The following is a 26,935-nucleotide window of genomic DNA, read 5'->3' as shown; positions in this document are numbered from 1 at the left end:
CTTTGGCTTTGTGGCTGCCTTTGCTGACCAGTTGCAGGCACACACTCAGCTTCCTTGTTATTGATAGTTTCACCTGCACAGCAAATAAAATCTGCATCAAAAACCATTAAATGAAGGTGTTTCTCCTCCTGACCCTCACCCTCAGGAGTGATAAAAAGCTCTAACACCATCCTCATGGCTACCTCCGTTTCACATACTTTAAGTGATGAGCTTCTCAGCACAAAGCTCTCTTGTGGTGAATGTTCTTTTCCCAGGTCCCACCAACTCTGGGGACAACTCAGTTCTTTCCACAGATGGAAGCATCCGAAAACCTGCTTCCAATGGGGTTTTAATGTGATGTCTCAAAACACATTTCTGCAGCCTCCTGGACTCTGCAGCAGTGATTGTAAATGCTCTGCTGATATAAATCCAGCCTGTTGGTGCTCAGACCTTCTCCTGGTGTCATAGCATAAGACAGAGACCTGAATGAAGTCCACCCAGGGGGTATGTGTTAGTAGGGTGACATGGTTTAGTGTGAGGTGTCCCTGCCCATAGCAGGGTGGTTAGAACCAGATGATCTTAAGGTCCTTTCCAATCCTAACTATTCTATGATTCTACAATATGTCTTTTAACCTACCTGTTGTCTCTTTCCTTTATTATTACTTCAATTTATCTATGCCAAGCTTCATTTTAAATACATCCAACCCTGAAGGTGGTGATCCTGAAGGATGGAGGGAGTCTGGACCCAGGGAGTTCATGCAGAAAGGGTGCTCATGAAAAGAAACACCCAACTCTTTAGTGGGGTGTAGCAACAGCAGCTTTCTTGCAAGAGCTGCCACAAGTGTGCTACTGAACATTACCAGGTTGTTACCTTCAGGATGGAAGGATTCCCAGTTTACAGACAGACAGAGGAAAGTCAGTGAGATCAGATGGCTTTGTCAGAGGCCATGCACAAAGCAGCTTCGAGATGGGAGTTCACCTCCTCAGTGCTGTTCCTTCCAGACTACACTCCCTTGTTTCCTCTTCCCATTCCCTTCTCCACATCACTTAAGAGGAGACTTTACCAATGGAGTTTCTCCTTCCTTGCAGAGCCTCATGAAATCTGTGACGAGGAAACCCTTGGCCCTGTGGTTTGGAAAGAGACGCCTGCTGGGGATGCTGCTGCTGTCCGGTGTCCTCGCAATGCCACCGGTAAGGATGACTGCATGCCTTGGCTGTGGACCTGGACCACCCTTGGGGTATCTGTCATCCTTTGCCTCCTGGATGAGGAGAGCCTGGTTGTGGGAGGACAGGACCAGCAAATGGACTTCCCTCCCTTCATACAGAGCTGGGTTTCTGTGGTCTTTCTTGGTTCATACTAGAGAATGTGATGGGGTGTCTCATAAACCTACTGCCTAACCCTGGGACAGCTTTGCAATTAAGAGTTATTGTGATATGTTCTCCCCATTATCCACAAATAGCTCTGCAAAAGCAGGTAGAGCTTTATTAAAGTCCCCTAGAATTGGGTGTTATATTTCTCTCCACCGCCCTTAAAAGAAGCTAATATCTGAAAGCAGGAATCTGAATTTCACTGTTTATTCACACTTAGCAGTTTTTCTCACCTTAGAAACCATAGCAGCTCTCTAAACACTTCTTCAGGTGCTCAAGTTGACAGTCTGATCATGGTGGTGTGAAGTGGTAGGAACTGGGCATCGAGATAGGTTATGACTTTATCTGTCGTGCTATCTGTTGTGACTATAGCTATGTGTTCCCATAAGGAGTGGAAAACAGTGCAAAGAAAGCTCCAGGAGACATGCTGATGGAGCTTGTCCTCAGTTGATTGTTTCTAACTTCCATGAAGGAACAGAAATGGGGCAGCAGGGTCAATAATGAGCATAAAGGTTTTTACATTGTTTGAGTGAGGTTGTCAGATAGAGACAAAGACCCTGCAGATCTAAATCACATAGCTTGGGAGTCAATGTCATCCCAAATGCTAGCCTAGAAGAAGGGCTGTAGCCATAGAAAGGTCACCGAATCATTTAGTGGCAGTCATGGAATTGTGGACCCAGCAAAGTTGCTCCTCAGAGACTCTCCAAATGGCAGCATAATTGCTTGGGAAAGGTGATCACTCTTCCCTTCCTCTTTGCTGCTTGCTAAGTCTGTTCCTCTGCATCACAAAGGCATGTGATTACCACTGCAAAACCCACTGTAGTCTGAAGCTATGGAAAGACCTGGGGGAGGACTGCAAGCAGCTTGTAGAGCTCTTCAGCTGATGCAAAGATGCTGCTGTTTGGTGTTTATTTTCCCCAAGACTGTGTAGGCAGCACAAGTCACTGTGGCTGGTTTAGTTGCAAGTACCAAAGCGTGCCACCTGGGGAGGCTCGTGGGACTTCCTTAACCAGGACCACAGCTGCCCTCTAGGGCAGAGGAAACTTTTCACCTTCACTCAGTGTCCAGTGTGTTAGGTTTGGGGTTTGTTCCCTTCTCCTTTTGCTCTCCTGCCCCTCAATAAGAAAATGCAGAAGGAAATAATAATACTCTCCTATATGTTTGTGCATGTTGTTCAGGCATCTTCAGATGCCCTTTGTGCTTATAGGTATCCCTACATGGATGCACTGACCAATTCTGGATGAGCTCCATGAAGGTGCTTGGCTTCTCATCCTGCTTCTCACCCTGTTTCTTTCCACTTCCAGGGCTGATCCTTCGAAGATGCATTTTAGATGAAGAAGGGATAGCTTATTGGGACCCTCCAACATACATCAAGTGTGTTTCTATTGATTACAGGAACATACAGATGATGGTAAGACAGAGGAGCTTCTCATCTCAGCAGGTTTGGGGTCCCCCCAAATGCTTGTTATGCTGCTACACTTAAAAAAAGGAAGGAAAGCAGCATAAAGTTGGACCAGATGATCCTTGAGATCCCTTCCAATCTGGTATTCCATGAGTCTATGATTGATTTCCATGTGAAAGGGAGATGTTGTCTCTTTTCTCTTACTGTTTTTATCTGCTTAACTTATGAAACATGTTCACTGTATAGACAAGGAATGGTTCTTCACTGTGTATTTGATTATCTAGCTTGGCAGAATACAAGTTCTACCAGGCCTTTCATATCACATTATCAGCACGAATCACTGTAACTGTATCACCTTTAAATGAGCCACTTATTTTTTGTTGGTCTTAAATTCAGTTTTGTGATGAATTCCTGCTGGTCTCTTGTGGCTTGCCTTTAAACAGAACTGCCTTTATGATAACCACTCTCTCCTATTCAGGACAAGCTACAAATAGTACCAAATTGGTTATAAGAACACAAGATTCTGTTAGCTGGCTTTAGGTTATGAACAGAATAACGTCTGTGTAGTAGAATAATCTCTTCTGGTCCTATGCACAACCTTTCCTTTATGGGCATGCAGCAAATTTCACTTCTGCTCTCTTACATTTGAAATACCACAGACTTTCAGGCCAGCCAAGATTGTCAGATTCATCTAATGTGCACATTGAATTACAGGGAAAGTCAAGAACTTTCCCCCAGCAATTCCTTCACTGAGCTTATTAACTTGGCTTGGTCCTTCAAGTTTGTCATCTCTCATTCTCTTTCTCAGACCAGGGAGCATCTTTCCAAAGCTCAGCGTGGGTTTATGGGAGATGGGCTGTCAGATGTGCTCCAAAACCTTGTGGAAATCTCCCAGGATGGGACCAGCTACAGCGGGGACCTATTGTCCACCATTGACGTACTCAGGAACGTGACAGAGATCTTCCGTAGGGCTTATTACAGCCCAACTTCTGGGGATGTGCAGGTGAGCTGGGATGCATATGCTGGAGACCAAGGCCAGATTGCAGATGTGTGTGCGTGCTCAGAGTTTGATTACAGTGCTGATGAAAAGACAGAGTATTTGCTGCCCGAGTGTCTTTGTGCATTAACAAACTCTCCTTTTGAGGTGGCTCTCCCTTGCTTGAAGTTAAGAACTTGAAAACCAAAGTCACTCTGAACTATTGTAACCTGATAGCCCTTTAATGTAGGGTCTAATTGATATGAGAGCATTATTTGGAAGGGATTTCAGTCTAATGACTAGAGGTAAGATGATCCTGTAGTATTTGGTGCCTGGATTCTGATATAGGAGAATGCCTTGATGGTTTCTCATCCCACGTTTTTACTTTCAGCAGTTCCATGCAGAATGACTACAAGATATACTCTTGGGGCATGCTATCACCCAATGGCTTGAAACATTAAACTGATCCTACAGGATCTGCAAAGGGTGGTAAAAACAGAAGAAGAAAATAAATGATCTTGAAATATCTCTTTCCTTCTCATAGTGCACTGTAAAGATAACCTCTTGATCAATCACAGCTTCTCTTGCCTGGTCAAGGACTAAAGAGGATCATAAAGTTTCTTTATGCTGGAAATAACAGAAATAGTAAAAAATAATATAGGAAGGGATTTATACAGGGCAAGATAATCTGTTTTTAATAAGTTTCTGTCACACATTTCCCTAATCTGTTCTTAAAAACCATCAGTAATGTGGATATGGGACATATTCCCAGTCCGATGTCTTACCAGATACAGTAGTCATAGTGAAAAAGGCCTTATTACAACCTGTTATGCTATTAACATCCTCAAGGTCAGAGACTTGTGAAATGTTGTGGGACCCTTTGGGAATGGAAATATGGGAAGAGATGATTCTCACATGTTCCTCACGAATTCCTGTGTCCTTCCCAGCCTGGGCTCCATTTGCCTAACCACCTCTTTTTACCTCTTTTGTCTCCTTTCTCCAGAACTTTGTCCAGATCATCAGCAATCTTTTAATGGATGAAAACCGCGAAAAATGGGAGGAAGCTCAGCTGGTATGGATTTTCAGTGCTTTCCCTGAAACAAAACAAGCTTTCAGCATAGGCTTAAGCCATGACAAGGGGAACTTCCAAGTGTTTACATGACCTTCTAGCTCTTCTTGTCCGCAATGTGTGCAACATGCATCTGTTTTGACCACAAAATACCTTGTTCATGCACCAATGGATGTTCTTGGATAAATCTTTGTGATGAAAGAGACAACTCAGGCAGTCAGCTATAGCCAGCTTCAGAGTTCACTGCCAATCAGCTGATTCATGCAGCTGATCATGTGGGTGAGCTTTGTGCCAGGCTGAGTCATACTTATGGAGTTATTAAGTGATCAACAGGATCTCAGAATTAAGCCAGAGCTTCTGCATGAAGAACAGTGTAAAACTGGTGGTAAATACCAAATTCTGGGTAGCTTGCAGAGGTCAGGCTTGGTTTGGGATTGATAACCCTGCTGGCTCGCTGTAATTCCACTCTTTCCTCTTGCCAAGATGAAGATGTGGGATTACGTGGGTTTGAGTTCCTGGCTAGAATGATTCAGGATAGGAAGGATTTTCATAGTTCAGAACTGGGCTTTGCTCAGCTGAGATTCTGGTTCTGCTCCACATGAGCTGAGCAAAGGTTGTATTATATTTTAGTTTGGAACTAGATGACCTTAACATCCTTTCCAACCCGAACTATTCTATGATTCTGTTGTTTTCCCTGTGTTGGGGATCCTGTTGAATAATTCTGTAGCTAAACTCTCATGTATTGGGGAAGATGTTCTTTGATTTTCTATCTGTGTTTTATTTGGCCCTTATCTCTTCAACTGCACTCTCTGCTTGGGCTTGTGACAGACCTTTCCTTATCCCTTTTCCATTCCCTTGGTGACCTCTCGTGATACCCGCTGTTGTCATCTCACTATAGCTTTTGGGCATTGCATCAGAGTGAAATAGTTCTGATTTAGACCCTCAGTTCAGGTGAATGGGCCCATGATTAAGCTCATTCCTTCCACATCCATTCCTCGATATTGTACCTTGGACACAAACACCAGCTCAAAGTACAAAATAACCTGGACAAGGAATATAATTCAGCCTTAGCAAGAGATCACAGTACTGTGGAGGTACATGGAGGTACAGGTCAGAACATGGAAAGCTCCTTTTTAACCACTTCTTGCTGCTGCAGAATTCTTCAGAGACGTCTGGAAATAGCAAGCAAAGAAGAAAAGAGCACTCAGCACAAAAAGCAATCCCCAGGATCCAGTTATATCCACACCAGCCAGGAAAGCCTCTGGGAAAAACTCTAAACAGCAGCTTTTGGCACAATCATTGGCAGTCCAGAACATGAGACAAAGATTTGAATACATTTCCTTCATGCAACACAAACTCCACCAGGAGCTGAGGCTTTTGAAAGTGTTCTTCTCCTCTTTTCTCCTTGAGATCTGTTGTTTTCCCATTGTATTTGGAAGAGGATGACATGGTCTGCCTCCAGGTGGGATATTGGACCATATGGACATGGTCCTGGGCAAGCGGCTGTAGGTGGTCCTGCTTGAACAGGCAGGTTGGACCAGATGACCAAAATGAATCAGCCTGTTACCCCACGAGTCTGTGACCAAATCCTCAGCTTCAAGCCTAAAGGTGGGTGTACATATTTCAGCAGAGTGCAGAAGAGACTGTCAAGTTGTCATGACAACAGGGAAACCCTGTTGATCCCCTTACAAACAGCTGCTGCTTACTCTCAGTTATAATTCATTCCCACCAGCTTTCCCCGTACAACCTTCTCTTTGCACCTATAGACAGATACAGCCCAGCATGCTGCCAGCATCACCTGCACAAGGAGTGGAACCATCATGGGGACAATATTTGCCTGGCATGTATTTCAGTGGGAACCAACATGAAGCCCAACACCAAGACTTTAAGACACAGAAATCTTCCTGAACTGGATGGCAACAGAGGTTTTGGCAGTCTCTGTCCTTCCTTCCTAAAAGCTGTGGGACCAAACTAACACTCCATGTTTCGTAAGATTAACCAGTTCTTTTAAAACAAGGTCTTTGGCTCACAATTTGCTTGTTAAAAGTAAACCCAACTTCACTGCAGAGTTGCATCCCAAAACCCTGTGTCCCCCTGGGCAGAAGTATGGTTCAGGGAAAATAAACCCCAAAGAACCCAGAAAAAAGCATTCAGAGAAGGGCTAACCTGGGTTTTGAGAAGATTTGGTTGGTCATTATATGACAAAATCATCAAGGACAATGGCCAGTGTAGCGTGGAGTTAGTTTGACCTTGTGATTTCAAACTGTAATAGAATATGAAAGTCCACTGTTAAAAATAGCTTCCTCAGTCACTTCTCCTTCTGTGTACACCTGCGGTACTGGCAGAGCTTTCTGATCTGATCCTCGTACAGTTTTAGCCTTACCTAGCTTTCTTTAGATAGAGAGACACGCATGGCTACCCCTGTGCTCCTTGCTGTACAGTCAATGGCTCAGCCTTCCTTCTGCTTCCATCCCATCCTGCTGTCCTGCTTGTCCCCAGCTGTCCCTTTGGCTCTGCTCTGACACCTCAGAAGGTCTGGATTATGGTGATGAACTGAAAACACTGTGAAAGTTGTGGGAAAGAAGAGATATAAGAAGCTGAACTGCTTTTATTCAGCCTCCCATGGTATTTGCTAAGCCCCTGGAGGCAAATGTGCTTTGAGGAACAGATAAGCAGTCAGCACAGCTCGTTTCAAGTGGATTATCATTTATTAAACATGTCACTGCAAAACTAGTTACTGTTTAACAGCTTTGTGTTAGTCTGGCAAAATGCAGGCAAAGAAGAAGTGTTGCCAGTATCTTCATCCCTGGGGAAACACAAGGAAAGACAAAAGAGACAGAGAAGATCCAAGACAGACTGGGCCCAAGATGAAGCAACTTGGTTATTTGGAGAGTGAGATCCTGAGAGCAAAACAGGAAAGCTCAAAACCAGATGTTTGTTTGTGGATAGGATTATGTGATCTGGTGCTTAGGATTCAACATTAGACTATGGAGGTCTTTTGGTGTGGTTGCTTTTTAACTATCCTGGTGGAAGGTAATGTTTTTTGGGCTCCTTCTCAGTAGATAACATCCTGGACACTGTCAGAAGTAGCCCAAATATGTCTCCCAAATCAAGTATCACAACATTTAGGTTTCAGGGAAGTCTAAGGCTTGGGAAAAGCTTTTGACAAAGGGTAAACCTTCAATATATCAACATGGGGAAATCTTCACTCTCTGGCATGATGTGTCTGGAAGTGCAATTGCAAATGCCTCTGCCTTCCTGACAACTAGGTTGGGCCAAATACTCCAGTCAATTGACTTGGAAAGCAAGTGGAGCATGCATTAAAGCATGGCTGCTAAGAGTCTGTCCTAGCACATTTCTCTTCTTAAACAGGAACAGGACCATAATGAACATGTATCTTATGATGAACAGTATCTTATCTGCTCTGGATGGGGTTTCTGCTAGTGGAGGTAATCCTAAGGAAGGAAAAGAGATGGATAGGTTATCTTCTGCTCCAGAATGTCTCAGATATTTCCCTTTGCTTTGAGATATTTCCCTCCACCCTAAGTTTTATCAATCTGAAAGTTATATTGCCATTTCTTGCCCTGTTCTTTCTATTTTTTCTAGGCTTCCATTTAGGATTTCTCAGTCCTCATTCTTCACAGCACCATAATACTCCATTATAATCAGAGTACGCTTCCAATACACATGTGAGGACAGAAACCACTGCCCTCAGAGAAACTCCTGCTGTGCTCATTAGTATCTATGCTACTAAGTGTTCTCTGTCTCTCTGCAGATAGGACCAAATGCCAAGGAGCTGTTCAGGCTCATGGAGGATTTCATTGATGTCATTGGTTTTCGCATGAAGGATTTCCGGGATTCCTACCAAGTGACAGACAATCTCGGTGAGTGGATTTGCACTCCCCATGTTGGGCAGAGACCCCAGGAAGCTGTAATTACAGTGCAATATGTATAACCTGGGCTGTGGGGAGGGAAGGAGGGAAAGCAGAAGGCAGTGGAATATGTAAAGGTCTGGGAAATGCATGGATATTCATAAAGATGAGGTGGCTTTTCTCCAAGTTAGGACTTCAGCAAGATGTCCACAGAGAGATCTGAGAGATATCTATAGAAGCATGAATGGAGAACAGATGATTAACTGAGCAGAATTAGTGGTTTCCTCTTATTTCTTTAACACAACCACAGAGAAGGCAATGGGCTGATCAGGCAGCAAGCAAACAGCAGGCAGTATTTGATTTATGCTCTATGCACAATCACAGCATGGGACTTGTTGCCAGAGGATGTTGAAGAAGCCAAGAAGTACAGATGGGTTCATGATGGGCTTAGGAAAATGCACAAAGGAGAGGTCCACTGGTGGCTGTTAAAGTTGATGATCTGGATACAGCCACTAACTGAGGAAGTCCTGCTGATTGTTGGAAGCTGGGAGGACAACCCAAGAGTTGCCTTGCTCTGTTCTTCCTCACACCTTGACAGCAGCTACTGGCCACTACTGGAGACAAGAGCTGGAGTAGACTGACCAGGTTTAGTGCAGGCAGGTCCTTTTCAATGAACAGAGGCATGAGCCCTAATAGCTTGTGTCATCTTCTTTCATGCATAGACATTAGCATCACTGCTACAGCTATTGAGATTGAGCCTCACTTGTTCTGCTCTCTGATTTCCTGCTATTGCTTCCAATGGGTTTTTCAGCACATGGGAACGTATTGAGGCTGGTTATGCTTACTGCTTTTGTTCCTTGCTTCCCTCTAGTCCTCGGCATTCACAAAATGCCTGCTAATGCAGCAACTGACATCACCTTCCCCATGAAAGGCTGGAGGGGCATGGTGGACTGGGCCAAGAACTCGGAGGACAAGGTCACTGTCTCCAAGAGCATCCTGTCTTCAGGGCTGACAGGTAGGCAGCACAACCAGGGCACTCCAAAAGAAAATGTCTTCTTTCCTTCCATTTGGTTGGTCTTCAAATTGTCCTTTTTTTTGTGGGCTGGATTTGCCCACAAAAGCTTGATCACAAAAAGCATTGCTGAATTAAAACAAGGCTTTTAGGTATGATCTGAGCAAGAATCAAACCTAAACTCCTTGCAAAAGTTCAGGAACAGGTTTAGGACCTGGATGTGGATGTATATCTTCTAAATAAGCAGCATATTTAGGAAAGAGCAGGAGCTGACACAAAAAGTTAGGGCAATGCCATATTGAGGATTGCTTCTTCCAAGGGAAGAAATGGAAACATCCCTGTGTTTCTGGGTCACTCTGTCATTGATGCATGTGGGTGCTAAGCTGAGTCTGTAATCCTCTGTGGGCCATGTTGGGTGCTTAATGGAGTCTCTCATACCTCGCTGAATACACTGGGTTACAATTAGTGGCAGTGAAAAGCTGTTGCTTCAGTGGGTACCATATAATAATGATAAACCAGTGCAAGAAAGGAAGATGCTATAGGGCCATGGTTCTGCCACCTATCACCATGGCCATATAGGCAAACAATGCTGTAGATGGACTCCAAGAGCTGATCTAGCTATGATAAGGCCATCTAAGGGTAAGGAGTGGGGGTAAGTGCTCCAGATAGAGCAATCAATGGGTCTGGGTCTTCTGCATGGACAAGCTTTGCTAGATTGTGGGTTTATGGCAGATTACTGCCCTCAGAAATTAAATGCATGGGCATTTATCACTGAGGTCACTGACTCCACAGCAGAAGGAGGTAGAGTGTGGTGTGGAAGTGCTGGGTGTATCAGTCAAGCTGACCTGAAGGGCTCTGGGATGCTCTGCTGGAGTCTTTACCTGGATGGGAATCACAGGAACCAACACACTTGCAGTGCTCATCTTGTGGCAGAGAACTTTAGTGTTAGACAGGATTGAGCCCTGAGTTTTCAAAAGCAGGACCCTTAAGTTGGGCTTATTGCTGGGAAATGGTGTGTTCTCCTTCTAGATGCCTCGGTGCTTGCTGTTTGTGGTCCTAGTGGCTTGATAGACCAAGGTGCTTGCTGCTGCACCAGAGACTGTGAGTTGTTACTGTCAGAAGACCTGTGGTCTTTTCTTGTTGTACCAGGAGCTCTTGTCATGGGCTTCCCTATTAGGGATGAAAACAACACAGCCATCATTTCTACTTGGGGAGCCTGAGGCCAAAAACAACCAAGTAACACCTCCAAGGGTAAACAGTGGCAGAGCAAGGACCATGTCAAACACTCCTTGTGTTTGATTGTGCCTTGAAGACAGCGTTAACTCCCTGGGAGAAGTTGGGGCATGTTGGGGGGTTTATTACAGCTTATCTGAGGTTGTTGTGGAACCTTCACCTTTGATGACCTTTAATCACTTGTTGGAAAACTGCTGGCACCAGACATAGGCAGAGCTGATCCTAAGGGGCTGAGGACCAGCCTCATCTGCTGCCCCATGGTGCTGTTATTCAGATTTGTCTTAGAAACATCCTCACACTGTTGTAGGGGCCCTGAGCAGTAGTCACTGTGGAAACCAAAGGTAACATCTATCCTGAAGACCCAGCTTCCCATTGGTCTTCACTTCTTCATGGTTTCCTGCATACCACCCATGGCTCTATTGTCTCTGCTTTGTTCAGTATCCTACACTGGTAATATTTTGAGGGTTTACTCAGTGTTTAACAGAGGAGATGCATCTGTATTAGTTGTGAACCTCACCTTTCATTGGCTACAGGGAATAGGGGCAATTATCGACCTCTATTACAACCAGGATCCTTTGCCTTCTTGGGAGGGTACTGTGATAACCCAGTTCTTTTCGTACTCACAGTCCCATACATTGTTTCTGCAAATGCCCTACTGCATTTTCTGAGCATAAAGAGGGAAAACCCTTTGAAGGCAGCAGGATCCTTGTTTGCATAGGGATTCATGGGAAAGGCCAAATGGCTGTCCCAGCTTTCCTAAAGAACTAAGGCTTATGGGATTGCTCTGCAAGCCTGTCAGTATCTCCTAGTTATGTTTTCAACAGCTATTCCAGACTTGAGCCCAGTTTGACAAAGAGGAAGCTGGACATGCAGAGTTGTGTTTACTCTTCACTGATGGAAAAGGAGCTGCATAAATTCAACCACAGTACGAGACACCAGAGAAGCTCCTCTTCAGGGCAATTCCCCTTCTTCAGCCTTGGTTTTCACCCAGTCATTTGGTTTTTCTCCCCCTTCAAATTTGGCTTCAGGGCTGCCTCTGTTGCTTGTGCTTTATGTGGGCAAGATCTTGCTGTTTTCAGCTGGACACCATGATGCAGAGGGGGACAAGGAGGAGAAGGAGCTCAAATGATGTGCCCAGAGGTCACACAGATGATTCAGAGGCTCATCTGGGACCATGGCCTCCTGAGGTGGTGCATGAGTTGTGGGGTCACACCAGGCACAGTGGGACATCTCCCCTTCTCGGCTGCCCTTGTCAGCCCAAGTGCAGCTCTTCTCTCTGATGGTTTGATAGCTACAGACGGGTCCGAATGCCTCTGGGTGGCTGCAAGAGACCTTTCCGCCCTGCAGATTCATGTGCTGTGGTGCTGTCGGAGGAATTAGTGGGATTTCTTAATGGGGGAGCATCAGGGCGATCATTTGGGATGGGTGAGCCTTGTGTGAGGGCAGAAGCCCGGGGTGCTGGGTCACCCCAAAGGCACTGAGTCCTTCCTTGGTGCCAATGGAGACCCAGTGTGGTGGCAACAGGCACTGCATCCTACCATCATCATCATGCTGGCATTGGCCATGCCACAACAGAGACCCCTCTGTGCAAAGCCTGATCCTTCAGCTGGGTGTCCCATGGGGACCAGTGGCATCCCAATTGTCTCAGTGCTGTTATCTTCCCTTTCCTTTGGTGTCCTGCAGCAACGGATGATTCCTCTGTCTTCGTGGTGGGGACCGTGCTGTACCGCAACGTGGGCAACATCCTCTCCCTCCAGAGGTAAGATGGGCTGCTGGGGAGGGTGAGTAGCTGAGGATCAGCTTTCCTGATGATCCCTTTGGCTGCAGAGCCCTGGTGTTCCAGGGAAAAAGTAGGATATGACAATACAGACTATGACTTGCAGCTCAAATACATTGACCCCATTGGCAGATGCTGTGTGTTCAGGTGGGGACATACAGGCTCATGCATCACCGACAACACTCACTATAGGTATCCTCCATCCATATGCAGCAGCGTGCACCCCAGGTATGAGGGGGGGCACAGTGCTGTTGTCACTGCCACATCTTTCCCTGCATCCCTTTGCACTCCAGGAATGGATTCTCACGCTGCCCTCCTCATCCCAAGGGATTCTGGGGATGCTTGACAGATGGGGAATGCTCAGCTGCCCCGATCCTCCCAAGTTGCTGGGGAGCTGCCAGCCATGCTGAGCCCTCTGAGAGCATCACAGACAGGCTTGGGGAGAAGAGAGGAGAGCAGCAGCACGCCTGGCTGCACATGTCTACCATGTTCCAGGCCTGTAAACTGCCTCAGGCACCAAAGCTTTTGTGCTCAGCTCTCCCCTTTCTTCTCTCCTCTCCCTTTCTCTCTTGTTATCTCCTTCTCTTTTCCTTAAGGCTGGTACTAAGGCAGTAAATTAAGCATCCTAAGGCACCTTCTAAATCTGTTCTGCACTGATTAGTGTGAGCCCATTCACCATAAACACCAGGGCATCTCTCCTCGCAGATAATCATTTAAATACCTACAGATTTAGCACTGACAGTGGCAAAAGAGCTGCGAGTGAGTGCAGAGAGGAATTAGCAAGCCAGCCAACTGTATTCTGTAATATCTTCCATTACAGCAGTGGGAATTAGATCAGAAGGGCAATAAACATCATTGGCTCAAATGATCCAGTGGTATTTCAGCTTCCTCTGGACAAGCAGTGAATGAGCTCTGATAACCAGCAGCCACAGCTTCCGAACACTATTCCTGCAGGAGATCTGATTTAAGACATTCCGTAATTAAAGGGCAGTCCCTTTTTAAAGGGAATTCAGAGTCCTGAATCACCTGTGGAGAGTAAAATGAAAAGAAATACAGAAAGAAAAGAAGAAGCAGCAGCAGAATTGTACCTCTTACTCCACTACCATGCAAATGGACACAGCATTAAAAATAACCATATAGCTGTATAGCACCTGCTTATAGGGTAAAAATACAGCCACAAAGGAGAGCAGCTATTCCTGAGTACACATGAGCAAGAAGGACCCAGTTCCTGGGTTTGACCACATTGATTCAATTCAGAGTGATGTTAATTTAACTCAGCAAACAACAGCAGCTGAGCCGTTCCTGATTGTCCCCATTCACCTCCCCTAAGCAGCAAGTCCTTATCTGATCCACACATTACTCTGTCCTCTCGGATGCAGAGAGCCTGTGGTTTTTGCAGCTGTGACAACTGGGATGGGATACACACAATACCTGATTTGTCAAACCAGGGAGGTGAGTGGTGCTCGGTCCCATATGGACACTGATGCAGAGGACACTTGCAGCAGCTGGAGAATCAACAGCCCGGTACCTGACAGCCCCATGTACCAAACAACATGTTTACAGCTGTTTATGAGCCCTCTGAGCTCATCTGAACTCCTGTCCAAGCCACATCTTGATGTGTTTTGCTTTGTTCCCAGAAGCTGGATGGCAGCGTGCTGTTAGGAAGGACAACTCGTCTTCTTGAAAGATTCCCTGTGATGCTGAGTCTCTTGCCTCCCCCAGCAAGCTGCTCAGATGCTTTATTGCCTTCTCTTCTAGGAGATTGTCTTTTATTATAAGGCTGAATTTGTCTGAATTTCACTTCCAGGCACAGAGCCTTCGGGTGGGCGACTGACAACTCCCCCACATGCAGCAAACCATCAGACATGCCTCTCAGCATAAACCTTTTGTCTGGTTTTCTAGCACCTGGATCAATTTTGTGTCTCTCCTTTGAACTGTGTCTCCATCTCAAAGTGGAATTGAACCCAGCAGTACAGTGGCATCCTGAGAAGAAGGGGTGTATAGAGATGTTTGCTTCATCTCCTTGTTCCCATGCAAGATCCCTTTGGTCCTTTCTGTCACAGCTCTTTGCCCTGACATCAGTCTCCCTGGGTTCATTCTGGGCCATGGGTCCCCAGAGCAGAGCCATGCTCTGCATGCAGACCTTGCACCCTCCAAGCTCAGACGCACTTCCTGGCTCTTGGATGCACTGGGATATTTTCTGGTTGTACTGTGACTACTTGCCATTAAGAAACCTTCACAGTCTGCATTTGCAACCCAGAAACCAGCCATATCCTGGGCTGCATCGACCAGCAGGTTGAAGGGGGTGATCCTGCCCCTCTACTCTGCTCTTGTGAGACCTCACTTGCAGCACTGTGTGCAGTTCTGGTGTCCTCAACATGAAAAGGACATGGAGCTGTTGGAGTAAGTCCAAAGGAGGCCACAAGGATGCTCAGGGGCTGGAGCACCTCCTGTATGGAGACAGGCTGAGAACACTGGGGCTGTTCAACCTGGAGAAGAAAAGCTGCATGGAGACCTCAGAGCAGCTTCCAGTGTCTGAAGGAGGCTACAAGGGTGCTGCAGAGGGACTCTTCATCACGACTGTAGGGATAGAACAAGGGGTGATGGGTTCAAACTGAAACAGGGGAAGTTCAGGTTGGATATAAGGAAGAAATTCTTTACTGTGAGGGTGCTGAGGCACTGGACCAGGTTACACAGCTAAGTGGTGAACACTCCATCCCTGGCAGTGTTCAAGGCCAGGTTGGACAAAGCCTTCTGTCCAACCCATTTCCCTTCATTAGGGACTGTAGTGACAGGACAAGGGATAACGGGTTAAAACTTATACAGGGGAAGTTTAGATTGAATATAAGGAGGAATTTATTTACTGTAAGGGTGCTGAGGCACTGGAGTGGGTTGCCCAGGGAGGTTATGAATGCTTCATCCCTTGCAGTGTTTAAGGCCAGGTTGGACAGAGCCTTGGGTGACATGGTTGAGTGTGAGGTGTCCCTGCCCATGGCAGGGGGTTGGAACTGGATGATCTTAAGGTCCTTTCCAATCCAAACCATTCTATGATTCTGTGTGCTAATGACTCACCATGCTGAAAGATCAAATGATGCTGCTGCTTTTGTTTATCCCATCAATTTTCACCTGGTCCACAGGCTTCAAAAGGATGTTTCTGTGTCATCTAGGCTGCTCGTGCAAATATTCAACAGCGCTGAACCACGAACTGACCCTTAGAGACAACAGATACTAATGAAGACATGCACTGGTGTTTACTTTTCAGCAGCTCCCATTTTTAGCCTATCTGCAGCCGCCTACATTTCAAAGCCTAGAGCTGATATTTACTCCCACTGACTTTCCCCTTTACTTTGTAGACTGATATTTGTGCTTTATTGCTTCTTTCTTTTCTTCTTTTTTCTTTTTTTTTCTGTTGTTTTCTAGGGAAAATGTGTTTTGTTTTTTTTCTTCACCCTGCTAAAAATGTTATTGTTCCCTCTGGGTGCTGGTGGAATAATGGCTTCTAAGCATCTACTGTTGCTGCTTAACAAGTGCAAATCTTTTCCACCTAATTCTTCTATAAAAGGAAGATAAGACCCTGAAAGAAAGCTGAAAATTTTGCCAATGCCTTTAGATTCGGTGGAGATTTGGATAGGGAAAGGTTTCCCTCATTCATAGGTGCCAATAGGACTGGGAGCTTCCTGATGCTGGGTACCACTCTACAGCTGACTCCTTCATGGTTAGCTTAGAAGGGCAGCATTTTCAATGCTTTTTGTGGGGACCTTTTGCTTATTTAAACACCCAAGTCCTTTCCTGCTGCAGAAACACCAGGAACCCTTATGTATTTAGATGTTCAGTGGCCAAAGAAGTGCCTATAAAGGCTTTGGCCTCAGTATGGGAGATATCTCTTCCCTTATTGCTTCTCCCGACAGCCAAATCTCCCAGGGCTGCCAGATTTATCAGAGTATTTGTCTAGGCACAGACATTTAGACATCCACAGGAAAGATTTGGCCTCTTTCCACTTGCTTTTAATCCTCAGAGAATGGGGATGCACACCAGTGCCTCTAGTAGTGAAGCAGACAATGCTGCCCCATGGATATGCTGTTAGAGGTAACCATGCCCTGCCTGGCATTTACTGCAGTGCAGCCTTTAAGAGGGAAAACAGAGGGGTCTTTTGAAAACACATGAGTTCTGATTCCTCCTGTCAGGGACTGAAAATGGGTCCAGGACCATTTTATTCCTGAGATAGATACAACCTATAATTCCAGTGGCTTTGTGGTTCATAGAAAGACCTGATTATTGGAGTAATAGATGTAGGGTGGTTATGAGGGGAGCTCAAAGGGCAGATGATGGGGTCCATCAGCAGCAAGTGTCTTTGATGGCATTTTAAAGTAATGAGGGCAACTCTTGCACTGTCTACACTAAAATCTGTACCACCAGTGACAAATGCATTGGGATTCACTGCTCTGCAGATGTCCTTCAGTCTCCTTTAAAGCATTTCTTTCCCCTCTTCCTCTTAGGAATGGAACCATTCTGAACTCCAAAGTCATCTCCGTGACTGTGAAACCATTTCCCCGGTCTCTCTTCACCCCCTTGGAGATTGAATTCTCCCACCTCCACAACGTAAGTGTTTCCTGGGAACCTGCACCATCCCATAGATGTCTTTGCTTCTGCATATCAGGAATGCATTGGTGCAAGGAAGGAGGTTTTGATGGGTACCTGAGACCCTTCAGTCTCCCTTAAAACAGGCTGATGAGGCACTTGGCCTTGCCCTGAGATTAGGCTGGTGTTGGCGTCTTCTTGTTACTCACTGCCAAGGATGCATTGTATGGATCAGCCCTGAAAACCTTCCTTACTCTGTGCTCCTTGTTCAGGCATTGCCAATGCAGGAGGAGGGTGATAGCACTGCTTGCACAGGGAACATGGGAGTGCTTGTTCCAAATTCACATCATTTCATTGTGGGCATAATCAAGGGAGAATACCTGTGTGCTAATTAAAACATGAGCTATGTCCCATCTTTAGGAGGGGAAAGGTTGTTTCTATTAGTACTTGCAATGTTCTTTACAGTCGTCAGATACAACTGGAGACATGAATATTATTGTTGTGATCAGTGCTTTGAAAGACAGTGGAAGATCCCCTCAAGCTTGCCCTGCTCAGCCCTAAACAGATATATCATAGATGCTGTATGCGATGGACATTTATATACCCCAAGGCCTGTTCTTGTTGTGGATTTCAGATGTCCTCCTGAGGCTCTGCAACATGAACATTAGATCCGTTGTGTCTTTGCTTTGGACTTTGCTTGAATGACTTTCCAGGGTGGTCTAACACAGCCACAACTGGAGTCAGTGGCAAACCTCTTCTAGGGGGCTTTAAAGATACCTGACCACCTGCTGAAGGGATATGGCTCTTCTGAGCACCATGTCCCACAAAAAGCACATGTTGTATTTGATCCACTTTCCAGAAGGGAGCAGCAAAAGGATTCTGTGGGAGAGGAATAAAAAGGAAGAAAGTCAGTAAGTTAAATCAGGAAAGATACAGAGACAAATCTTCCTACATGTTCTGTTGATGCAGAACAAACTGAAGCCTCTTTTATTCTTGCTTTTCAAGCCAAGGGTGAAAGAAACTATTCCAAGGACTGAGATCTGTTATTGCCCATTTGGTATATCACAGACACACCATGCTTAGAGTAGTGGAAGCTGTTCTACAGGACCTCCATATTTAACTGTAGTCCCCCCAAACATCAACAGCATGGCACTGATTTGTTTCATTTTCCCTTTTTTGTCTCCTGGCAGGGAACCACCAACCAGACCTGCATCCTGTGGGATGAAAATGATGGGTGAGTTCTGTGGGTTTCTCTTTATTCTTACTTATGGGTTTTGGGTGAAAACATCACAATTTTAGCAATGATGTGTCAGTCTGTCTCAGCCTTTGCTGTCTCTATTCATGGTTTTTCTTTGCGTCCACCTTCAGGGCTGGCAAAATCCTTTACCTTGGTAAGGAATGCATATTCCTTCACACCAATGCATCCCTTCTTACTGTGTCTTTTAGTGCAAGTTGAGCTGGGTCTTACATTTAAAGATGTTGTCAGAGCAGTTAATGAAGGGTCCTGTATGTTAGGAGCATCCTATGCCTGCACCAGCAAAACGTCTCTCAGTGCCCTAACAGAGATGTTAATGTGTGTTTCTGCTCACAGGGAGGAGTGTTTGCATTTGCCTTTGATGCTTTGGACCCCAGCCTACATTTTGCAAAAGGGGCCTCTTATTTTGACTCTTCTAATTTTGGATTTCCCCACATGAGGAATACATGAAATGAGAGCCAGGACTGTGGAGTCTTCCATAGATTGCCCTAAATTGAGCTTGACATAGCAAAGCTTGGCTCTCTCTTTAGTGCTCACGCCAAATTGTGCACCATAAGGAGAGTAATGCAAAATCAGAGCCCACTGTTGCAAATATGGTCTGCAGTGATGAAGTACATGTTGTGCTGATATGATATATCTATGTGATATAGTACAATGATTTCTGACAGGATTTCTGCAATGACTGGTGCTGTTCAGGAGGTTTTGGGTGATGTGATTATGGTCAGCAAGGGGAAAAGAAATCCCAAGTTACGGCAAGCAGTCAGGATCATAAATCCCATGTGGGATGTAGCTGTCAGAGAGTGTGCACCTTAGAAAAGTACACTCTGAAAGCGTGGTCTTAAATCCTGAATGAGCTTGACAAGGATACAAAGTGTTTGATTTAATGGTGGTTTTACTTCATTGACTTTTGTATCTCAGTTGGAGGACCAACCTGGCTTCTTCTCTGCTTTTTCTCCTTGGGATCTCATGCATTTGGCACATACCTCTGCATTCATTATTATTATTTATTATTATTATCTGCAGCATCTGAAAAATGAATCTATTCTTTTATGCTCCATTAAGTAGCATATAAACAAAGAGGCGGGCAACATATTTACAGTCAGCTTACTGTTCTTGTTGGTCTGTCATTAATTTCCTATGTATGAGTGGATCCAAAGCAAAGCTGAAGAACCCAGAGGGAATTCTACTTGTGAAATCACACCAGTCTTGTAGCAGAATCGGTCCTTCTGCTTGTTGTAGCGAATATTCCTCCAGCATGAGAAGATGGTTGGGATGCAGGAGGATGTAATGGCTTCATAGGGCAGTATGTAGATACACCCTTAAATAGGGTTCTATTGCATTATCTATATGCTAGAGAGCACACTGAGCCTATAGGCAAGCCCAACACAGAGGTTTGTGTATAGATGGGGAGACTCAGGAGGTGGCATGGATAGGACCTGGCCTTCTCTGCTGAATCTGTTGTCTCTTCATGTTGGAATGTGATTGAAACACTTGTATACAAATGCATTCTTGGCAAGTCAAGGCAGAAGTTGGAACCAACACCTCTTCTGCTCTGCACACCATCTCATTGGTTTTGGCTTTCTACATCCTAGAGAGAGGGTTATGTCCAGGAGGATGGAACGGTTTCCCTGCCATGCACAGAGCTGGATTTAATTAGCTGTGGTCTGAGCAAGAAAAGAGCAAAACCCAGTTTGCACATGGATCTGAAGGGAGAGTGATGGTATTCAGGCTGAGTACATATCTGTCGGAGCTGGCACCGAGAAGTGCCTGGTATGAGAAAGATGAAGGGCTGCCCAGTGCTGAACGTGGCTTGGGAGGCTTGAATGCCATTGCTGATCTGGAGGCAAAACAGTGCCAGTTCAGTATAGCCACATCTGCCTTGCACTGGGAGGTCTGGCTTCTCCCTATATTTACTTCCAAGTTTTGGCAGCGTGTTCAGCTTCCTCTTGTCTCTGTGGGAGTGCAGGGTGTTAGGAATGTGTTGTCTTTAATCCTTGCATCATCATGGCATGGAAGGATGGGCTCATCACTAAGAGTTGAGATGGCAATTTCTTGGCACTGATGCTGTGATTCAGTTCTCAAGGATGGTTTCCAAACTTCAGCAAATTGGTTGTGCATATGTTGCTGTTAAGACTCTGCTTTCTGTGTGTTGATGGGTGTGTGTGTGCGTGCCTGCAGGTGCTTTCAACCAACATTTCCAAACTCAAGCAGTTGAACCATCCAGAATGCTGATGTCAGAAGATTTTACTAAGGCATGTTCCAAAGCCAGAACTAATCTGCTCTGGAAATGGGAGCTGCCAAGATGTTTGTGCAACATCTTAAAGCTTATTTGCTACTAATATCACCTTATGGGAAAGCCTAATAGAAGGCAACTATGCAAACCATCTTCTCCAGGCTTGAACAGTCACCTTGAGCTTGAATAACACTGGAGCTGTCAAAGGTTTTGCATCATGGTTTTCATATAATCATAGAACCATGGAATGGTTTGGGTTGGAAAGGACCTTAACATCATCCAGTTCCAACCCCCTGCCATGGGCAGGGACACCTCACACTAGACCATGTCACCCAAGGCTTCATCCAACCTGGCCTTGAACACTGCCAGGGATGGAGCATTCACCACTTCTCTGGGCAACCCATTCCAGTGCCTCAGCACCCTCACAATAAAGAACTTCTTCCTTATATCCAACCTGAACTTCCCCTGTTCACACCCTGGACCTGTTGCCTGGTATGTGGTAGAGGTCATGACTGGTGATTCTGAGCGAGGGAACCCTGAGGTTCAGCCACACTTCTGTAGCTCCCCTTTTGGCTTCCATCATCTCCTTCCTGTCACTCCTCTCATTGAGTTGGAGGTTTTCCCCCAATCAGTCTCATAAGATGATTGTGCAAATGGGTGAATCTGAGGAAACCCCATTTCCCAGCTTTGGCCAATTTAATGACTTTTACAGCCCCATTTTCCTACCTGTTTCCTGTACAGCCCAAGCCAACCTACTGTGGTGTTGCTTGTTAGGAAGACAATGCTGTCTCTTAAGCTTGCTCTTTCTCAGGCTTTCCATGCTCCTGCTCCAAGGCTGGCTGACCAGGGAGTGCTTCCCTATGTTCATAGCCGTCATCTGAAGATGCTGGTCCAAACTCCTCCTGATTCCAGTGAACCAGCCTCTGGATTTAACCCCTTGCAGCTGATGTGACCAAGCAGGTTAAAAGGCAGGAAACTCAAAGCAATCCCAACATGAGAGCTCCAGCCTGTTCCTGCAGCCACCTGAGCTTTCAGTCCCATCCAAAATGTGTCCCAGCCCTTTAAAAGCCACTTAAATTCCATGGGCTTTGAAAGGTTGAACTGTAAAATTGCAATTAGAGCAGACAATTACCATGTGCCCATGTGCTTCCTCCAAGACAGAGCTGCTGAACGGAGCACTTAAAAAGGAGGAAGAACCCCTGAGTGTTCATTCATTTGCATTTAGATAGATATTTAAGCTTGTAATATTAACAATGGAGTTTTGATTTATTAATCCCAGCCCCTCTCAGTGACTTAGATTCGTGGGTGGCTCCTCTCCCTCTCTTTTCTCTTCCTCTTGCCCCCAACTCCTCATGTCATGATAGAAGAGGGGAGAAGATCAGGGACTAATTTCTGTTGTGTTGGGTGCTGCAAGTGTGATTAATGAGCATAGCGCTGGCTGGGTAAATTGAAAGTTGAAATGGGAGAATGATTTGGGATTCTCTGGCTCTCCTCCAAGGGTATTCATCTGGAGTATTTATTAGCTGCTTAGTTCTGCTGAAGTTAAAAGCCAGGCAGGACCTGGCCTCCTACTCCCTCTTTCTAATGCTGGTACAGGAAGGAAGAAGCAGATATATTCAGTCATAGAAACATACAATGGGCTGTGTTGGAAGGGAGCTTAAAGCTCATCCAGTTCCAACCCCTGCCATGGGCAGGGACACCTTCCACTGGAGCAGCTGCTCCAAGCCCCTGGGTCTAACCTGGCCTTGAACACAGCTTCTCTGGGCACCCTGTGCCAGTGCCTCAGCACCCTCACAGGGAAGAGCTTCTGCATAAGAGCTCATCTCATTCACCCCTCCATCAGTTTAAAGCCATCCCCCCTTGTCCTATCCCCACATGCCTGTATAAAAAGTCCCTCTCCATCTTATGTGCTTATGTCCTTGTGCATCATCAGGTCTGTGTTGCTTACCTGCCTTGCTCTGGTCCACAACAAGAACGCAACCTGGCCATGGGAACACAGGGACAGTTGCCAAAGTTTGTTGTTAGTGGTGGCATCATTGCTTCGTGGCTGAAGTGGAAGATGCAGAGCCTAGTTAGTGTTACAGAGTAGTACTGCTACCCCATGGGGCTGATCAATCTGTGTGCTCAGACTTCAAAAGCTGGTTTTGGTGTTCTTTGAGAGTGGGATCAAATCAAATGCTGAGGACTGTAGTGAGATGGAAAGGAACAGTCAGAAGCCATTGAGTGCCTAGAGAGATAACATGAGCTTAGGCTGCCTGATAGATAGACCCACAGACACAGGTGAATGCCAGTTGTCCTCTCTAACCTTCCTTGCTTTGGTGACATCAGGGGCCAAGCCAGCCAGCTGTGTCTTGTGTTTTAGTTCATGGTGAACACAAATACAGGTGTGAAATCCAATCCTATACAAGCAGAGGGTGGCATCCAGCAGGTTCCAGCCAGGAGACCTCTCATCCCACAAGGAATGATTGCTCTTAAAGGATATCCATGCTCCAGCCACCAACTATTCTCTGCTTCTTCATTTCCGAGAAGAGCATGATTATAGCTAGACATTATAATAGCTAATCTTAAAGAGGCCTTCCAAAATATTTGCATAAAAGCTTTTTGCTCTTGGAAGAGAAAGTGTCTTGGGAGTCTGTGGATTTGATTCAAGGGCATCTCACTTTCCCTTGGGAAAGTCATTGGTCCCACTAATTAAAGCCTTTAACCCCTCTAACAGACCTCACTGTTTAGGAAGGTGACCCATGTGCAGCAAGGTTAGGCATGGAGAACAAGATGAACAGTGCCTGAGCTAGTGGGACAAGGCTAAATCACATCCTCCTGGCTCTGGGCTGGACCTGATGCCCAGCCACGGTCAGGCAGAAATCTCCTACAAGGGTTCATAACTTCATGGAGCAGTGCTTTATAGTGCTTACAAAGTAGACCATCAATCTGTCCCTGTGCAGGATCCTAAAACAGAGCTCCTAGATGCTGAGGACAGTTCTGCTCATCTGACAGTAACCGCTTGAGCTGTAGGGTGTGTATTGGTTCTTCAAGGGGATGGTTGGTAGAGCTGCGAGGACCAAGGGCTGGCAGAACTGGAGGTGCTCATAAAGAATTGCTATCAACAGGGAGAGCTCTGCACCTTGTCTGGAGCAACTCAGAGGAGCCCCAGAAGCATCCTGGAAAGAGATATTGTCAATACAATATGCTCTTGGGGTGGTTATGGTCCAACCATCCCATGTGCTTTTCAGTGCAACTTTGCCTCCAATTCCTGTTTCCAGGGTGGAATGTCCAGTGTCTAATCTCCAGAGATCCAAACTGTCCAAATTCCTGATTCCATGTCCGTATTCCATTACAAGAAAGTCATGCACTGATGCACGGTGCAAGGCAGCATGAGGAACGGGACACAGTGTAGGCTCCATGGGCTTCACCCTACTTGTGGAAAGCACCCAATACACTGGGTAAAGAGAAAGGAAGTGTTCTGTGCTTTCTGGGGCTGCAATCCCAGTCTTGGTGGTTGCTCACTGCTTTCCTTTGGAAGGAATGTGCAATAGGTCCAGAAAAGTGTCACAGAGGAGGGCATATCTATATATGTATCTATAGCATCCCATGGGCACTTTTTGCTCATCACAAGTTGATCCATCTCCCAGTGCCTGTCTTCTAAAGAAAAGCTTTCTGAAGTCAAGAAACTGCTTCCTTCCTCTGCTGTCCATCACCTACTGCATTAATGGCCCTGCTAGAACTGTAGATCAAGCACACAAGTAACACAGCTTGTCTCTGTTGACAAAGATAGATGAGCCCCCCAGATAGAGACAGGAAGGGAAATCTGCTACAGCCTCAAAGCCCCATGAGAAATCAATGCACTTTTCTCCTTATTGGACCCCTGTATGACATACTGTATGTTTTCTATTTTCTACTGCAACAATCCAGATGGCTCTGGGGGATCAGCATTGCCAGTGACATGCCCTTCACATGATTCCATGCAGGGTGTCCATGCTGGGGTTGGCCAGTACCCCCGTTCCAGCTCCATTGCCTTTAACCAACATCTTCAGTTTTAGCTCCAGCTCCAAATTTGCCTTTCCCACATACATACATATATATATATACACACACACATTTCCCACATATATATATACCTAGCTGCAGTGGTATTGAGGGGATAACTGTGAAAGAAGGCAACACTGTGCTTGCAAATCCTGTCTACACAGGGACATGCAGGGAAGTTGATCTGAATATTCCCATTAGTTCCCCTGTGTTAAACCAAGTTAAAAGTACTCTCTAATTCAGCCTGTCTGGCTGCACATGCAGTGTGCAACCATTGGCAGATGAATTATGGTCCCAGGAGCCCCATTTCAGCCTTGGATGAGAGCAGACAAAACAGGCTTAATGCAGTGAAACCCAGTGATACCTCCAGAGCCTTAAGATTTAGCTTCCCTGCTTGACCTGGGCTGTAGGGGTGCTGGAATCATCAGGCAGAACTATTCCAGAGCACTGTTTTCCCAGGCATCTGCCTTACCCTGTGGTCATCTTTTCCTGGGAATACCTTATCATTTGGACTTAAGGTATTGCAGGAAAGAGGTGGTTCAGTTCCCTATTAGCACAAAGGAGCTGGCCCAAGGTACCAGCAGACTATAGGGCTATGCCCATCCCCATTTAGGAGAGGAGTCACCCTCTGGCCTTTACTGAGCTGCTGCCCAGCAGTCAGCACTGCTTGTGGGATTGGCAAAACAGGAGCTGGCTTCTTCTCCAGCCCCTTTCACAGCACAGGATGCAGGAGAAGCTGAGCAACACGATACAGGGCTTCTGCTGCCTGCCAACAGAGCATGGTTTAATGGCTTTCGACAGAAGGGAAAGGGGAAGAGGAGAGAGGATTCAGAGGCTTTGAATCAAATGCTCCAGCTTTTCACTTGCTTCCCTGGTAAAGGGGTCAGGAATATGGGTGGAATAAATTACTTCCCTTTATAGGACTGGCAGAAGCCAGACCTGGAGGATGGGAAGGGATATTTGGCTGAGTGGTGTGATTCCCAACCTCAATTCAGTGCTGAGTGTGCACTGTCAAAAAGAGAACCACAAGGTTCAAGGTGGTTTGTGTGTCCAGGGATGTGTGTGCTACGTATTCATATAAAGGCATAAGTGCAAGGATATAAAAGGGTGAATGTGTGGGAACAAATGTTGGTGCCTGCATGTGAATACAAACACACACAAGTGTGTTTCTATGCACAATCAGGGGTGTTGTTGGTGTGTGTCACACACGAGGTATGAAGGTATCTGCCAGTGCAAGTATTTGTATGTAGGTGTTTGTGTGTGGATAACACAAAAGTACATGTGCATGTGTACAGATGTACACCAGTACCAGAATAAAGCTGTTAACCCAAACCATCCTTTATGCGTGCAATGAGTCATGTGCACAATGTATGCCTAAATGCATGCAGGAGCTGTGCAATGTATGTATGTGTGTGTATATGTGTGCACAGGGGGAAGTGCACACATAAACCTCTGCACTGCATTCTGTGCATACCAGCCTGGGGCTGCATGTTCTGCCTGCATCCTGCCTGCTCTCTTTATTTACAGCTATTTGCTCTGAAGCCAAGATGCTCTTTACTCATGTTCCCTTTGCAGCTAGGAAGGGACAAGTTTAGCAGCCACAGGCCCTTCAGTAGCTGTTGGCCATAGGCTGCTGATGTCTTTCAGGGGCATGTGGTGGACATGCATCTTGACTTCTCATGTCGCATGAAAGGACTTCGTATCCACCCCTTTGGTGCATTTCTGCTGCATTTCACTTGGTGCTTGTCTGTGTCGTACCTCCTATGTGCTGAGAATGTAATAACACACCACAAACCTCTGTATGTGCTGGTGGAGAGCTCTGATTCACAGCTCCAGGCCTTCTAGTGTAGGGGGAAAAGGGAGGTTAAGGAAGCTTGAAGCCTGTTCTTGGTGTGCTCCAACTCCAATGACTCAATAGCCAACAGGGTGCATCTTGGAAGCAACTTCAAGGCAAGCTCAGGTGCATAGAGGAAACACATGCACTATCAGGATGCTCAGCACCCTCTGTGTGTAAAACTCAGTGTAGCCACTGTTCCTCCATGTATTTCTCTGCTGGATTGATTTTATTCTCCATTTATGTTTGGATCCAGAGCAGGAATTCCCAGATGGTTCTGCCTCTAAACCTGCAGATCCTGAGGATATCAAACCTGCATGCTCC

At 45.8% G+C, this 26,935-nt stretch overlaps 1 protein-coding gene across 1 annotated transcript in view; it reads left to right on the top strand.

Annotated features, from left to right (window-relative positions):
* The window catches only part of ADGRB1 (adhesion G protein-coupled receptor B1), a 204,425-nt gene that overhangs the window by 66,252 nt on the left and 111,238 nt on the right, over nt 1–26,935 (top strand). The window contains exons 8-16 of the mRNA XM_034067515.1: nt 1,069–1,170; nt 2,652–2,758; nt 3,558–3,752; nt 4,729–4,797; nt 8,570–8,678; nt 9,538–9,681; nt 12,595–12,670; nt 17,185–17,287; nt 18,457–18,500. Of these exons, the coding sequence (XP_033923406.1) occupies nt 1,069–1,170; nt 2,652–2,758; nt 3,558–3,752; nt 4,729–4,797; nt 8,570–8,678; nt 9,538–9,681; nt 12,595–12,670; nt 17,185–17,287; nt 18,457–18,500 (949 nt within the window). The remainder of the gene's footprint in view (nt 1–1,068; nt 1,171–2,651; nt 2,759–3,557; nt 3,753–4,728; nt 4,798–8,569; nt 8,679–9,537; nt 9,682–12,594; nt 12,671–17,184; nt 17,288–18,456; nt 18,501–26,935) is intronic.

The sequence above is a fragment of the Melopsittacus undulatus genome, chromosome 1, assembly GCF_012275295.1.
Source record: "Melopsittacus undulatus isolate bMelUnd1 chromosome 1, bMelUnd1.mat.Z, whole genome shotgun sequence".
NCBI lineage: Eukaryota > Metazoa > Chordata > Aves > Psittaciformes > Psittaculidae > Melopsittacus > Melopsittacus undulatus.
This window is presented reverse-complemented; position numbering and strand designations above follow the sequence as displayed.